Here is a 16,641-nt window from a genome sequence, read left to right as displayed (position 1 = left end):
GCTGATGCAGCACTGTTTACCGGTTTGAAGCATGGTAACAATTTGCTGCTCGTGGTTTTTCAGTGCTTTCCTGTAAAAGTGACACTGGTGTACGTGACTGAGTGTGCTTGTGTGCTTTTAGAGGGCAAAAAAAGTTGGATCCAAATGAATAGTTCTGGCTGATAAGATTGTTCAACCACTTTTATGAAAATATTGAGTGGGAAATCAAACTAAGATTGACTGTACGAAAAAGTTAGCTGTTGGGTGTCACTGAGATATAACTTATAAATGCCATTCTTTAGAGTTTTCTTTTTAAAAAATCCTGAAAATGTATCTGTATCTAAAATATCAGGGAACACAATGTTTCTTGAGCAGCAAATCGGCATATTATATTGATTTCTGAAGGATCATGTGACACTGAAGACTGGAGTAAAGATGTTGAAAATTTAGCATTACATCACAGAAATAAATTGCATTTCAAACAGAAAATGCCTATTTTAAATTGAAGTAGTTAAGCATAAATGATTAAGACATTAAATACATATAATATTGCTATATATATTAGTGCTGTGTCAAACAATTAATCATTAATTGCAGCCAAAATAAAAGTTTTTGTTTGCATAATGTGTACTGTGTTTATGTATAAATACATGCATATACAGTATATATTTATATTCACGTAATTTATATTATATATGAATATATTTAATATATAAAGAACATTTCTCTTAAATGTATACATGCGTGTGTATTTATATATACATAATAAATATACACAGTACACATATTAAACAAAAACTTTTATTTTGGATGCGATTAATCACCATTAATTGTACAATCACCATTAACAGTACATGTATTGTATATACATGTACTGTATGTATGTGTATATATACTGTATATGCATATATATATATATATATATATATGTATATGTATATATATATCTCTTAATTCCACATGTGCATCCTTAACTGGTTATATAAACCTTGTTTGAATGTTTGACCTCTGAATAAAAGATTTGAGATTGCTTCCAAAATGTCTATTTATGTTCCAAGCTTTGTTATTTTTCTCTTTAGAGAACATGGAGCAGTGAGACTAATACACAGCCACTTGCATTACAAATCCAATTTTATATTTTGGTGACTGAGTTTTATGGTCCATGTCTTGCATTTGAAACGGACTGCATCCGTGCACAGTGCTCATGGGAACAGGAAGACAAATAGACGTAATTAAAATGGCCATAAAAGCAATAGGAAGCTTTATTAATATGAAGTGGGGCATAGAAGCATAATGGTGTGTTTGTTGCCCGCTGATGTTGTGTTATTTTTGTGTGTTTTACAAACACATCCATTGATTTGCCGTGACCCAGTAATGAGTAATAAACCACATGTTTTATGGTGCTGCAGTTTGCTGCCCTCCAAATGCCCAGAAAGAGATGCTGGCGATGGTAAAGAGGGAATGCTCATGTGGAAATTATTATAATTCAGGGCAGTTATGATAAATTACTAAATGTTGTTGTGAAATAAAATCATGCATCACTGTTTTTAAAGACCAAGTGATACCAAATCACGAAATGTCTGTATGCAAAATAAGTGTTTTAAAAGGAATTAAAATGACAATCAAGTAATAAATTGATTTTGATAGCCATAAAGGCAAGCAAATATATAACTTTTTTCCCTGTGTGTGTGTGTGTGTGTGTGTGTGTGTGTGTGTGTGTGTGTGTGTGTGTGTGTGTGTGTAGATGGATGGATGGATGGATGGATGGATGGATGGATGGATGGATAGATAGATAGATAGATAGATAGATAGATATGTTTGTATGTTAACATTATGGATTAGTGCACAGCTGTAAAATGCAATAAAAAAATGGACAAAAAAGTTATAAAAGAGTAAAAAGTGGCTGCAAACATTGAAGAAAAAAAAAGAAATCCACTTTTTTCAGACTGTACTTTGTGATGTTTTCCAGTAAAAAGTCTAAACACCTTTAGAATAAGATAAATTTGACCGGGAGTCAAAACTTCTTGAGATATAACTTTTAAGATAATGCATTTTGAAAAAACATCAATGTATATTCTAAATATGTGTGTGTGTGTGTGTGTGTGTGTGTGTGTGTGTGTGTGTGTGTGTGTGTGTGTGTGTGTGTGTGTACTTTAGATTTATTTTTGTTGTTATTGTATCTATATCTCAAATATATATATATATATATTACATTTTTAAAAACAAACAATGTACTATAATATATACAATATTAAAAAAAAACATTATTTTCATATAATTCCTTGAATATATATATAAGTTTCTTCTCATTTTTTTAGTATAACAACTAGTTGTTTTTTCCTAACAGCCTTTTTGTGTCATTAGATGAATATATTATTAATTTAGAATTTGTTTAAAAATGTGTTAATGCATAAACATGCACAATTTTGACACTTTTATTATTTGTTTATATTTCTGTATTTTTGGCAGTTTATAAATGATTTCATTCTAGTGTAATTTCCTTTTTGCATTGTGTTTATGAGAAGCCTAACGGTCTTCTAATAAAGCACTTGAGTTATTATACTCTCTCTGCAAATGACCCTGTTCCTCTAGTATTTGAATGTGGAAGGTAGACCAACCCAGATAAAGATGACAAAAGGCCTCCTGTCATGAAGCGAGACGAACCCTGTCAGAGCTCATAATTAATCCCCTTAATGAAGACCCCCGTCAACAATGAAATGTTCATAATGGAGGAGGAGATTTAATTACCTTTCTTTTGGATCCCAAGTTCCAGACACTCAGGAAACAATTAAGTTCCTGTTAGTCTGTGTAATGGCCCAGAGTCTGGGCTTCACTGACCTCCTCTATTAATAACACATACATGTCTACAGATCACAGACTTCACTTCAGTGTATTCAGGAAATGACGAACCAATTGTCTTGGTAAAATGAATGAACACAGAGGTCATTTCAGCAGCTAATTCTGAATTCTGTGCTGATGACTGATTATCTTTTCCATTTTGAAGTGTTCATATTTATACCATTTAACTTTTCAATGCTTGTTGTATAGGCCTACTACATGCACAAATCTTTATACATTTTAGCCATTCGGGTTGTGATGTTACATCCAAACCACCGTGGATGATTACGTTTGACCCTTATATTCCACATAAAAATCTTGCTGAACAAGAGCAAGAATCAGAAACAAGAAAAAACACATGATTCCTGAGCAAAATTCACTATAATTCCCCATAGCTTTCATAAATGCTCTGTGTGAGCATATCTTGTTTTTCTTTATTCTAGTAAGGACACACAATCCTAGTCTCACGTGTTTCTCGTGTCTTGATTTTGATTTTGCAAAACAAACATGAACCTGTGTAATTCAACTATAAACACGCATGCACATACAAAACCAAGTGAACGAATTAAATAAAATGTACTCTTATTTTTTTTCTTTCTTTTTTCACCATGTGTCAAGTGTGCAGAAGTATGGAGAAAGTACAAAATTTACCCTACCCTCAGCACAATACAAAATAAAAGCACACTTCTGTGCTACACTTACTATTGTTACATTATGTAGTAGTATGTACAGTATATTATGCACAATCTCTGAATGTTCTGCATGCATGGAGTATCTGGATGACAATGCAATGCAATGACTTGACCTTCCATTTCCATGATGAATATACCTAAAAGTAATGTCAGCAATTATGTCGTTTACTCAGTATTTGATTAGACAGCCAAATATAAATGCAATTTATTTATATTAGCTGCACATACTACCAAAAATATAAGGTAGTAGTGTGTAATGTAAGTATAGGCACTCTTTCAGTAAGCAGACAAACATAACCTGTATAATGCTTCCCTCTGCTGGTAAATTACCAGTTTGCAGCAAAAAATAAAATAAAATAAAATAAAATAAAATAAAATAAAATAAAATAAAATAAAATAAAATAAAATAAAATAAAATAAAATAAAATAAAATAAAATTAATTAAATAAAATAAAATAAAATAAAATAAAATAAAATAAAATAAAATAAGGTAGATTTGATTTTATGATATCCGGATATATTTTTTGTTGTCATTCAAATCTTAGGACGTTTTTTATCTTACCGTAGACATTTACGTTGTAAAAAAAGTATAATCGTTTAAATCAATTCGTTCTAACACATGGCCTTTACATACAGTTGAAATCCACTGCAGCCGCAATGAAAAAAAAACAGATATTTTTAAAACGATCATTCAGTAATCACAACGAACTGTGATTGGACAGTTCTTATAAGCGTTGAGAAAAGTAACACGGCCCATGACAGCGCGTTGTTGATTAGTGCACTAGGACCATGAGAAGCGTCACCAAACTCCCGTCTGTGGAGTGACGTCGGTCGGTCCCGGTGTTATTGTGTAAGTCATGGATGGTGGAGTTGAACGCTGGGAGCTTATGACTGCAAGGACATTCAGCAAACGCAGACGTTTCATTGATTTATCAGCGCTAAGGTTCATCTGAGGGGATAATTTGTTTAATAAGGACGCACTCGAAAGACTAGAAGGATCTCAGTGACGTTTGAAACAGGTTAGTTTACAATCTAATTGGCCTAACACAAGTTTATATGAGCGTGGTATCAGATCGTGATACTATGTTACTTTGATAGAACGTTACATGGTAATAAATTACACTTACAAAGAAGAACTGTGGTCGAGTAGCGTGGTATTACCATGTTATGCACGCAGTGCACCATGCTGGCGTATTAGAAAGTTGGTCTTTTATAAACATAAAGAGTTCAGATGTAAAAGCCTCTAAGCGCCGTTTTAGATTTTGAATTTATGATTATGAATTTATGATTTTAGTTTCAGTATAGTTTAACTATAATAGACACAGTACTTTCCACGTTTACTATAGTAGTATACTGTTTTGGGGCATGTACCATTATTTCTTTGCACATATACTATGAAAATACAACTTGCACATGACATTACTGTGAAATTCTTATATAGTAAATACCTTGGAGTAAACACGATATAACACAATTTTGTGAATATGGAATCCATACAGTACCATATAATTATTATTATAATTTTTTTAATTTTTTTTTTTATTTGGTTGTGGGAAGTAACAGTTGATCAGGTTTCCTCACCGTATTGTTTTTTCCAGATATTCTTTGTGTGTGTCCATCATCATGGTGGAGATGAAGAGTTACTGTGAAGCCGGGGTCTCCGTGCAGCAGGTCTGGGTGGAGGGCGGTCTGACTCTGTGCTTCTACTTCACCCTAGTGCCGTCCGTCCTGCTCACCCTCTCCTTCCTCTTTGGCACGTTTCTGTGCATATGCTACGGCCGTTACGGCACAGCCATGGAGCCCAAGTTCATCCCTCGCTCTCGACTCTACCGGCTCCAGGTGGGCCTGTCGGTGCTGCTCGTCCTGCAGGCTCTGGGCTGGACGGTGTTTCGAATCGCTCGCAGCGGAGAGCTGCCGGGATACGTGGTTGTGTGCGGCTGTCTCTCCATGCTGGGCTGGATTTGGGCCGTGGCCCTGCTGCGTCTGGAGAGGAGGAGGGTTCTGGTGCGGGACAGAACCAGAGGACACAGTGCGGTACTGTTGCTGTACTGGGCCGTAGCGTTTGCCGCCGAAAACCTGGCGTTTGTGTCGTGGATGAGCCCCCAGTGGTGGTGGACTCTGGAAACGGCCGATCAACAGGTAAGTGTGTGTGTGATTGTTTATGTTAATGAAAATTTGCATATGTTGCATTAATGTAAGTATATTGATTTTTGGTCTGTTTATCATCCACCAAGTGGACAGTAATGTCTTACCTCTCTTTAACATCATTTATATTGAACTGTGTTAAGTTACGCACCAGATTGTAATACTTTGGGTAGTTTTTTAAATGGTGTTGTAGCCTATATTGTATCATCATCTATTTCTGTTCTGTAACCTTTGGCACTGATGTCGTTGTTCTGTCTTAAGTGGAAGTGTTTGAAAGTGGTGACAGATGTAGGAATCCTGCTCACACACCATGACTCAGCATTTTGGTAATTGTGTTAAATGATGATTATTATTTTTTTTACAATAAAGTTTCAGGATCCAGCAGATGAGGTTTAACAACTCAGCAATGACTCAGCAGTTCCATCAAGTCTGATGGTCATTGAAAAGTCATATTGTTGAGTCATTATGTGTCTTTAAATTGTAGACTGTGGCATGTGGAAATATTGTCAAGTCATGGTCAGTTCTAGCCGCGTTCCTTCCTGCTTGAATAAGCCACACCCCAGCTGTTCAAGATTGACCAATCAGATAACAGATTTTGCACACTTCATGACCTGGAAGTTTCACTCTACTCTTTCTGTAAACATTGAATGCTGAATGCATGTTGTAAAAATGCCCAAAAAAATTGCCAGATTTTGCAAAAAAAAAAGCATTTACATAAATAGTCCAGTTTTCAAATAAAAAAGCTTTGCAAATGTACGTATATAATAAAATTCAATTAAAATAATTGAGCTATATTTTTTTTTTCAGAACAGTTAATTTGTACAACTGTGTATACAGCTTATTATTATTACATTTACCATTGTAATTATCTCAGGACCATCAAATAGCTGTGTGTGTGTTATAATTAAATATTATATATTATTAATTATTATTAATTAACCTTTAACACATTATCAATAATTATACATTTGTAAAAAATTATAATTATAATAAATATATAATTATAAAACTGAAATGTAAAATTCAGTCTTTTTTTTATTATAGCTCCCTTTTTTTAAAAAAAAAATGAAAACATTTCATATTTAAAACTGTTTGTTTTATATGTGCTCTGTTTTAAATTGGTTGAACTCCTCATACTAATGCTACGATTGTTTTCATTGGTAACTCACGAATAACAGAAGACAAATTCAGTCAGCTACACTGGATAAACTGCAATCAAATCCATGCTGCATAATAATATTTTATTTAAAAAAAAAATTTTTTTTAAAAGCTAATGACTAAAACGAAACGTGAGACACAGTATAGTAATGTCAGTCTTTACTCTTAGATGATATCAGATACAAACGATAGCAAATCATTATCATTCTGTACACAATATTCATTGTCTGCAGATGGAGTTTGCCTTCTGGTTGGTGCGGTACTTCAGCTCAGGTTTGCTGTTCCTGTTAGGCCTCAAAGCTCCAGGCTTGCCACGCCGACCGTACATGCTTCTGGTCAATGAAGACGAGCGAGATGTGGAGCACGGAGCAGTGAGACATTACATTCACTCTCAAATCTTACTTATGTAATAATAATTAATATTATTAATGCATCTCTTGCATGTTTTCAGCCTCTTTTGGGTAATTCTAATGAGAATCAGTCTACATGGAAAGATTTTGGGAAGAAGGTGCGTCTGTTGGTGCCGTACATGTGGCCTAAAGGCAGCGTCCTGCTGCAGCTGCTGGTTCTGCTTTGTCTCGGGATGCTGGGAGTGGAGCGCGTCATTAATGTGTTTGTGCCCATCTACTACAAGAACATAGGTAAAGAATAAGATTTAGTCAAGAATCAGTAATTTATGCATACACACACACACACATACTGTGTATATGTATGTGTGTATATATATATATATTGGGTTGATTGTAGGGATGTAACGATTCACTCAGCTTACGATTCAATTTGATTTCACGATTTGATTAGATGCACAATTGTTTTTTTTTGTTTTGTTTTTTACAAAATGAGATTTAAGACAAATTATTAATTAAATGTGTGCTTGTATTATTGCTTGGACAAAATGCTGCACGTTTAACACTATAATAATATACTAATATAGCACTTACGTATTTTTGCTCTTTTGTTGGTTTCGATTGCTTCTATTGTCCTCATTTGTAAGTCGCTTTGGATAAAGGCGTCTGCTAAATAACAAAATTTAAATATAATGTAAATGTAAATAACAAAACTAAATAGAAATTTTAAAACAAGCCCCAAATCAAATAAATAACACAAATAAAATAAATCTCTTCATATAAACTAAATAAGGCTTTGTCTGTGCTCTTTCCATTTAAAATTAGAGGCAACCACTGCATTTTAATCCTGATCCAAACAAAGATGCTGCATACATGCAACATGAGCAGTTTTTAATCTAAATTAGATTGTATAATTTCAAATTTGAAGCAAAAAACAGAATGGTTTGACTTCAGTTTTGTGAAACTATACATAAAAAATATCTGCATGAAACAGAAACAGCAGACGAGCTGAACAAGACGCAGATTCACTCTCTGCCAGCAGGCGGCGCTTAAAGCGTTTTCTTGATTTCCCCTGTAAACAAATCAGCGCTGCACTTATGAACTGAACCATTTTATATATATATAAAATTTCTCTTTTTTTCCCTCCTTTCACAGTGAACCAGCTGACAGATGGGAGCTCCTGGAAGACTCTGGCGACTACAGTGTGTGTTTATGGGATTCTGAAGTTCCTGCAGGGAGGCGGAGCTGGTGAGGGAACATCTCTCAGTTGAATCTCTATGTAGTGTAACGTGGAATATCCTTTAGAATCCGACAGCAATCTGATCTCCATTTGGTTCCATCTGCAGGAGCGTCTGGGTTTGTAAGTAACATGCGTTCGTTCCTGTGGATTCGAGTGCAGCAGTACACTAACCGCGTGGTCCAGGTGCGTCTCTTCGCTCACCTGCACTCTCTGTCTCTGCGCTGGCACCTGGGCCGCCGCACAGGGGAAGTCCTGAGAAGCATCGACAGAGGAACTTCATCCATCAACAGCCTGCTGAGGTCAGGGCTAAAAAAATTTTTAAATTTAGCATTAGCTTTAGATTATACAGCATCTTGATACCACAGACCTTCTTATCTCAAGCACTGGAATGCAAGTATAAACAAGGTCAAGTAGGTTGGTGTGCAATATTAATGTTGCATATAAAACTTAAGTACAGATAGTACAGTAAAAGTGATCTCAGTTTGTATTATCTTGAAATATATATAAACATTATTTTTTGTTTAATCCTACAGCTACATCGTGTTCAGCATCTTCCCCACTATTGCTGACATTGTCATCGCCATTGTCTATTTCATATCCAATTTCAATGCCTGGTTTGGCCTCATAGTCTTCGTTTGCTTGGCCCTCTACCTCAGTAAGTATCTAATAATGATTTCGAAATGTGAATACATGATCACACACGTTGCTGAAGATACTGTAGTTGCTTCTTTTCTGGTTTCTTTTGTTTGTTTGAGTTTTCTGGTTCAGTAAATTATAATTCTTAAGTTATGGAATAACTATGTATATTGAGTTATTGTCTTGTAACCAAAGTCTTGTTTACAAATCTAAATGATGAATATCTTGTCTAGCTGGTTCGGGTGTGTAATTGGAGGTTGGCATAATGGCTAAGTTGTTTGTTAGCATATTGTGCAGAACATACACTGCCTTCTGTAAGTGTAGCAGCTGAAACAGAATGCAGTATGCAAACATTTATGCTATATCTATATCTATATATATATATATATATATATATATATATATATATATATATATATATATATATATATGTTTATTAAATAAAAACAATTAAAAATAATTTTCAGTTATTGAAATAAAGCTTAAATGACATAAAATATAAATATTAGATGAAAAACTTTAAAAACATAAATGAACAAATTAGAAACGTTGCTTTCACAACTAAAGTTAAAGTAAAAAAATTACTAAAAGTAAAACTGAAATAAAAATAAAGCTAAATAGATGTGGAAAAAAAATATACAAAATAATAAAAATGACAAAAGCATATAACAAAATACTAAAACATTAACTAAAATTATAGTGAAAGCTGAAAATATGAATTCAGTATAAATTCAAGGTAATATTAAAAAAATAATAATAATAATAATACTTCAGTATATAAATAATACCAAAATAGCACTGTCAGTAAACCTCATTATGAAGCTTGCTTAATTGGTGTCACTCTATGGTTTTATAAATAAAAATGATTATTTTAAAATAACATTTGATATTACTTTACAGGTAATTCACAAAATGTGAACAGTATACTGCATGCTGCACAAATAGTGTGTACAGTAGTTCTGAACATATCTAAACGTATGAAAATGGAGTGCAGTATTGTTTATGATTCTGTCATCTCAAGAGTCCCTAAAGAAAGTAGAATGGAAATAGACTAGATCAGCATTAGATTTATTGATTGACTGCTGTTATCTGTGTCTCTGTCAGCTCTCACTATTATTATCACTGAATGGAGAACCAAATACAGAAGAGATATGAACACACAAGATAACAACGCCAAATCAAAAGCTGTGGACTCTTTATTGAACTTTGAGACGGTATGGCTTCGATTTGTTTGACTAAGGTTACAAAAAATATTAAACTTGTGCTATGCATATGCTGTGATTTAATTATGATATTGTCAACAGGTGAAATATTACAATGCAGAGAGTTATGAAGTGGGTAACTTTGAGAATGCCATCTTGAAATATCAGGTAACATTTGTTAAGAGTATTTTTAGACTGTTCTCCACACAATATTTGTTGTGTTTCATCTTTTTTTTTTTTTTATATATGTAATTCGTCTGAAAGGAATTTACTGTTGAAGAGCTCACAGTAGTATAAATAAATGGCACTTTTTCTTTTGCTCAGGTATCGGAGTGGAAGACCAACGCATCTCTGGCGCTCTTAAATCAAACGCAGAACCTCATCATCGGCTTGGGTCTTTTGACCGGATCTCTGCTCTGTGCGTACTTCGTGACAGAGGGAAAGTTTCAGGTACGATCAGTGAGGACTACTCAGATATCAGACCGCTGGCTGATCATTCAGAAGCCATTGAATAATCTATGGTTTATGGAAGGATTTTTTTTTAAATAAACAGAAAGAAGGAACATGAATGCATATGTTAAGTTTTCTTCAGCAAAGATGCATTGAATTTATCGTAAGTTACAGAAAAAAATGTTTTAACTCAAATAAATGCTGTTTTGCATTACAGGAAAAAATTATAAAATTTTAAATATATATTTAAATAGAAATTGCACAATGTTACTGTTTTACTGTATTTCTAATCAAATAAATGCAGCCTTGTTGATAAGAGATGCATTTCAACAACAACATCAAATGTTTGAACAGTAGTGTATATGTATACACTGGACAGTTCTTCTGAGTTTACAATTTGATTGGATGAGCCACTTTCAAAGTCAGTGTAAAACAGCCAACAAATGCACACCTCTAACAGCACATCAGTTAAATTACATGTTGCTTCTCTTTCTTTCAGTGTTGCTTCATAAACAGCACTTTTTTTGTCTAATGCACTACATTACTTTCTATTTATGAGATTGTGATTCAAATGCCATTGTCATATTTCCACTCCAGACTGAGGTTTTACTATTGTTACTATGTCAGAGTTCACGGTCACAGTTCACTGTCTCTGAAGCATATTTTATTGGATTGTGGTGGTTAATCTAATTAAACTGGGACAAAGTGACAAGGCAGTACATAACAATCCAAGCAATAGAGAATTAAATTTAAAGTGAAATGTATGAAAGCCTGTTTCCGCCACTGAATAAAAAATAAAAAAGGTAATTGTGACTTTTAATCTCACAATTCTGACTTTTCTTCCTCATAATGGCTTGATATAAATTCACAGTTGTGAGAAATAATGTCAGAATTGTGAGATATAAACTCAGAAATTCTGACTTTTTTTCTTACAATTGCGTGTTATAAAGAAAAACACAAAATTGTGAGAAAACATCAAAATTGTGAGGAAAAAAGTCAGAATTGCGAGATATAAACTCACAATTGCGAGATAAAAAAAAGTCTCAGAATTGCAAGTTTATATCTCGCAATTCTGACTTTATAACTTGCAATTGCGAGTTTATATCACATAATTCTGACTCTATTTCTCATTTGCAACTATGCAATTATGAGAAAAAAGTCAGAATTGTGAGATAAAAAGCCTTTTTAATTTTTTATTCAGTGGTGGAAATGGGCTTTCGTAGGAATTAAATAAAACAAAGGACAAAAATAAACAATATAAATGTATTATTTCAATGAGCAGTGAGATTTTTGTTTTGAGTTTGTTTGTTTGTCATGTGACATGAACTACATGTAACTCATCATGGTCTTCCAGGTGGGAGATTATGTGCTGTTTGGGACGTACATCATCCAGCTCTACACTCCTCTCAACTGGTTTGGAACATACTACAGGCATGAAGATTTTGTCATCTGTGTATAGAGAGCTATATATATATATATATATATTTTAAATAGAACAAACAGTAAACGTGTATCTTTCCTCTAACAGAATGATCCAGAATTCCTTTATTGATATGGAAAGCATGTTCAAGCTCTTCACTGAGGAAGAGGAGGTGAGTGCGAGGTTTTTCATTGAAGTTTATTTCGCAGAAGCTCTGGGATAGTTAAAGACATGATGATTTGATTCAGGTGAAGGATGATGTCAACGCAGGAAGCCTCGACTACAGACAGGGAAAAGTAGAGTTTGAGAATGTCTTCTTCAGCTACATGCAAGGGTGAGCAGCTTCAGTCATATTCCTTTCTACTGATTATTATTAAGAGTAATTTGTGTCACAAATAAGCAATATTCAAAATTGGATATTTTTGCAGCAAGGAGATTCTAAAAGACGTCTCTTTTACCGTTCTCCCTGGACAAACAGTTGCTCTTGTAAGTCTATTCTATTCTATTCTATTCTATTCTATTCTACTCTACTCTACTCTACTCTATTCTATTCTATTTTGTTCTACTCTATCCTGTTCTATCCTATTCTATCCTATTCTGTTCTATTCTGTCCTATTCTATTCTATTCCATTCTATTCTATTATCTGCTGCTCAAGAAACATTTCCTATGGTTAATGTTGAAAACAGTTGTGCTGCTTAATATTTTTGTGCAAATCATGATGTACTACCATTAAAGAGTTTGGGTTCAAAGATTTTTTTAATACAAAAAGATATTAATAGTTTTATTCAGTAAATAGGCATTCAGTTGAATTAAAGTGACAGTAAAGACATTTATAACGTTACAGAAGATTTTTTTATTTCAAATAAATGCTATATATATATAAATATATATATATTCATCAAAGAATCTGCAAAAATTCCACAAAAAAACAAACAAACAAAAAAAACAGCAAAACACTGATAATAATTAGCACCAAATCAGCGTATAAGAAAAAAAAAAGCTAAATCTTAAATATTCCAAACTTTCGACCGCTAGTGTATGTGTAATCACTTTTCTTTGGTTTATTTCAGGTCGGACAGTCTGGATCAGGAAAGAGCACCATCATCCGTCTGCTTTTCCGTTTTTATGATGTTCAGGGCGGGTGTGTAAAAATAGATGACCAAGACATCTCGAAGGTGAACCTGCCATTGATACAAGAACAAAGAGCACCCAGACATTACCTTTAACTTCCTGTCATAGCAATTGAAATTGCACTGAATGTGGCATGTCTGGTTGTGTCTCAGGTGAAGCAGTCCTCTCTGCGCGCTCACATTGGTGTCGTACCTCAGGATACCGTCCTGTTTAATGACAGCATTCGAGAGAACATCCGCTACGGTCGAGTTACTGCTTCTGACCAGGAGGTGGAGGAGGCTGCCATCGCTGCTGACATCCATGACAAAATCATGACCTTCCCGGAGGGTGAGAGCCATGTAGACAAAATCAACAACTTTGCAGCATTGAATCATATGTGACACTGGACCGCAAAACCAGTCAAAAGGGTCAATTTCTCGAAATTAAGATTTATACATAATCTGAAAGCTGAATAAATAAGCTTTCCATTGATGTATGGTTTATTAGGATCGGACAATATTTGGCCAAGATACAGGTAAAAATCTAAAAAAATCTAAATATTGAGAAAATTGCCTTTAAAGTTGTCCAAATTAAGTTCTTAGCAATGCATATTACTAATCAAAAAATAAGTTTTTATATATTTACGGTAGGAAATTTACAAACTATCTTCATGGAACATGATCTTTACTTAATATCCTAATAATTTTTGGCATAAAAGAAAAATCGATCATTTTGACCCATACAATGTTTTTTTTGGCTGTTGCTACAAATATACCCAAGCGACTTAAGACTGGTTTTGTGCTCCAGGGTCACATATTTAAACTGTAGTCAATGAATAAATAAACTGTGACATTTATAAAATGTGCTTATATAAAAATTTAAAAATCATTAAGTTTAACTTGATTTACTAAAATAACCAAAGCTAAAACTTAAATAAAAAATAATAATAAAAAAAGACAAAAACTAATAAAATGGCAAAAACGCAACTAAAACTTAATAAAACTATAAAATTAAAATGGATACTATAATGGTATCTCAGTGATAGTAAAATAACACTAGTATGCCATCCATTCTGAGTCTAGATGATATTCATAATTGTTGTGTTTATTTGTAGGCTATGACACTCAGGTGGGCGAGAGGGGACTAAAGTTGAGCGGAGGAGAGAAGCAGAGAGTCGCCATCGCTCGCACCATCCTCAAAGCGCCACAGATCATCCTCCTCGACGAGGTACGGCAGCACCAGTGCATGATGGGAGAGTGCATACGCCATGTGGGAATTATCCCGGTTGATTTCTTGAGAAGTATTGTAATTGTTTTTACAAAATTAGATAATGCTGTGCAGTTGCGTTACTGTTCAAGAGTTTGGAGTCTGTAAGATTTTTAAAGAAAATTGAAGAAATTAATACTTTATAAATTGATAATAAAAATGTAAATATGTTAATGCATTTACAATATTACAAAATAAATGCTTTTCTTGTGAACTTTTCGTTTATGAAAAAATCCTGAATGAATTTTACTTTCCAATAAAATATTAAGCAGCAAAGCAGTTATATTAAATTGTAATAATATTTAACAATGCTACTCTTTTTAGTTTTGTTCAATTGATTATAGCTTTAATGAGCATAAGAGACTTCTTTCAAAAAAAAAAAAAATTACTGACCCCAAACTTTTAGATTGATATGTGATGACGGATTTTGGACCAATGAAATTTCAGTGGACAGAAATAGAAAACAAGCAAGCAGTTGTCTTGTTGTGATTAGAACAAAAACTGTAAAAGAGATTTGTTTGTGTAAAACACAAAATGTCTAATTTACAAGTGTTTTTTTCTTGACAGACTCATTGACTCATCTTCTACTCTTACCCATAGGCCACATCAGCTCTAGACACACAGACCGAGCGAAATATTCAGGCCTCACTAGCTAAAGTCTGCGCCAACAGAACCAGCATTGTGGTGGCACACAGGTAAACACATCATTAAATCAGTTAAAAGATGTTTTTACTTCCATCAATTACTAATCATGAAACTAGATTCCAGAATGTCCTGTTGTATGACACCATCACTGATTTGCATCTTGTAGATTGTCGACTGTGATTGGAGCCGATGTGATTCTTGTACTTCGTGATGGACAGATTGTGGAGAGAGGAAGGTGGGTTTATTTACTGGAATACTGAACACACACTCAGACAAAGTTAATGATGTGTGGTTGTTGTTGTTTGTGGTAGGCATGACGAGCTGTTGGCGAAGGGAGGCCTGTACTCTGACATGTGGCTGAAACAGCAGCAGGCGCAGGATTCAGACTCGGCCTCTGACACTGAGACCAAAGACAGGAAGTCTGAGAAACTTCAGCCACAAACATCTGCTGCAGGACATAAGGGACATTAGGCACTCGAGACACGCAGCCAAATCTGGTTTTGTGTGCATTTTAAACTCATCCAATGCTGTTTTGACATTAGAACGATAATTATTTAGTATCATATTGTGTTCACCAGTTCTTAAACGTGATCCATGTTGCCTAAGGATTTATTTATTTATGAGATATTTAAGTCCTTCCTTTTTTTATATTCCTTTTGCAATTACTTTTCACTCATTGCATTTATAATGCTTAATAATATGAGAGAAGACTGACGGGGTATAAAATAATGCTCTGACAATTATGGCTCCTTCCATTACTATAACTTAATGTTGAATGTAAAGTGAGGTGATATTTTTATTTTAATCAGTTGTGTTGATTTCCTTTGTAATAGCGAGCATTCGGCAATTGATTGTTATTGTGTATATATGATCTACATCAGAACAAATTGTAATTTTATTTGAAAATGAATAATTATATTTCTGGTGCCGATGTATAACAGTAAATACCAATATATGACTTTCTATATAAACTAAGATTAAGTTTAAATTTAGGACTAGGTTATAGGCAGAGGAGGGGAATCATTTCCTCAAACAATTTTCATGTTCATTTCTGATATATTATGTGCACACTTTTTTTACGTGATAATCATTAGTGTGCTTAAAGATCATTTTGTTATGTTGTGTGTGTGTGTGTGTGTGTGTGTGTGTGTGGAGTGATATTTTTTGCTTAGTTGCAATACTGTACAACTTCAGTTCAATTTAAGCGACACAGGAGCTTGCCCACTTTGTAGGACTGACACTAAACTCAGGGGACAAGGTTGAAATGAGCCGCTGGGGGGTATTTTTGCTGTACGATGTAGATTTCCAGACAAAGCTTTGTAGTAGTTTTTTTTTTAATGATTATTCAAAGAACGGGTGGAGAAATAGCAACTGACAGAATTTGGACAGGATGGATAATGTCTGTGAAGATTTTTTTGTATGTATTTTATTGTGCAATAAAGGCAACTAAGGGAATATGTTTATTAATAAGCTCTTTGTGATTATTGATCACATTGTTTTTGTGTTAAATAT

General features: G+C 33.9%; 1 protein-coding gene across 1 annotated transcript; it reads left to right on the top strand.

The window, feature by feature from the left end:
* Positions 1 to 4,318: 4,318 nt before the first annotated feature.
* On the top strand, positions 4,319 to 16,592 carry abcb6a (ATP-binding cassette, sub-family B (MDR/TAP), member 6a). The gene is made up of 20 exons (XM_042716987.1): positions 4,319 to 4,528; positions 5,108 to 5,648; positions 7,046 to 7,183; positions 7,264 to 7,453; positions 8,315 to 8,407; positions 8,506 to 8,698; positions 8,933 to 9,054; positions 10,140 to 10,249; positions 10,340 to 10,405; positions 10,562 to 10,687; positions 12,042 to 12,118; positions 12,216 to 12,279; positions 12,356 to 12,441; positions 12,536 to 12,593; positions 13,179 to 13,283; positions 13,392 to 13,566; positions 14,333 to 14,445; positions 15,085 to 15,179; positions 15,296 to 15,364; positions 15,441 to 16,592. Exons 2-20 carry the CDS (start codon positions 5,133 to 5,135, stop codon positions 15,598 to 15,600), a joined length of 2,556 nt encoding a protein of 851 aa, XP_042572921.1. The 5' UTR covers positions 4,319 to 4,528; positions 5,108 to 5,132; the 3' UTR covers positions 15,601 to 16,592.
* The last annotated feature ends 49 nt before the right edge of the window (positions 16,593 to 16,641 follow it).

The sequence above is a fragment of the Cyprinus carpio genome, chromosome B1, assembly GCF_018340385.1.
Source record: "Cyprinus carpio isolate SPL01 chromosome B1, ASM1834038v1, whole genome shotgun sequence".
NCBI classification, from domain to species: domain Eukaryota; kingdom Metazoa; phylum Chordata; class Actinopteri; order Cypriniformes; family Cyprinidae; genus Cyprinus; species Cyprinus carpio.
The sequence above is the reverse complement of the archived record's forward strand: the minus strand, read 5'-3'. Positions and strand labels throughout refer to the sequence as shown.

Bases quoted from the DNA above. Each gene is read 5' to 3' on its own strand.
- abcb6a (XM_042716987.1), top strand. From the start codon at position 5,133: ATGGTGGAGATGAAGAGTTACTGTGAAGCCGGGGTCTCCGTGCAGCAG. The intron at 8,699-8,932 runs GTCAGGGCTAAA...TTAATCCTACAG, and splicing joins TCCATCAACAGCCTGCTGAG to CTACATCGTGTTCAGCATCT. The intron at 10,250-10,339 runs GTATGGCTTCGA...TATTGTCAACAG, and splicing joins CTTTATTGAACTTTGAGACG to GTGAAATATTACAATGCAGA.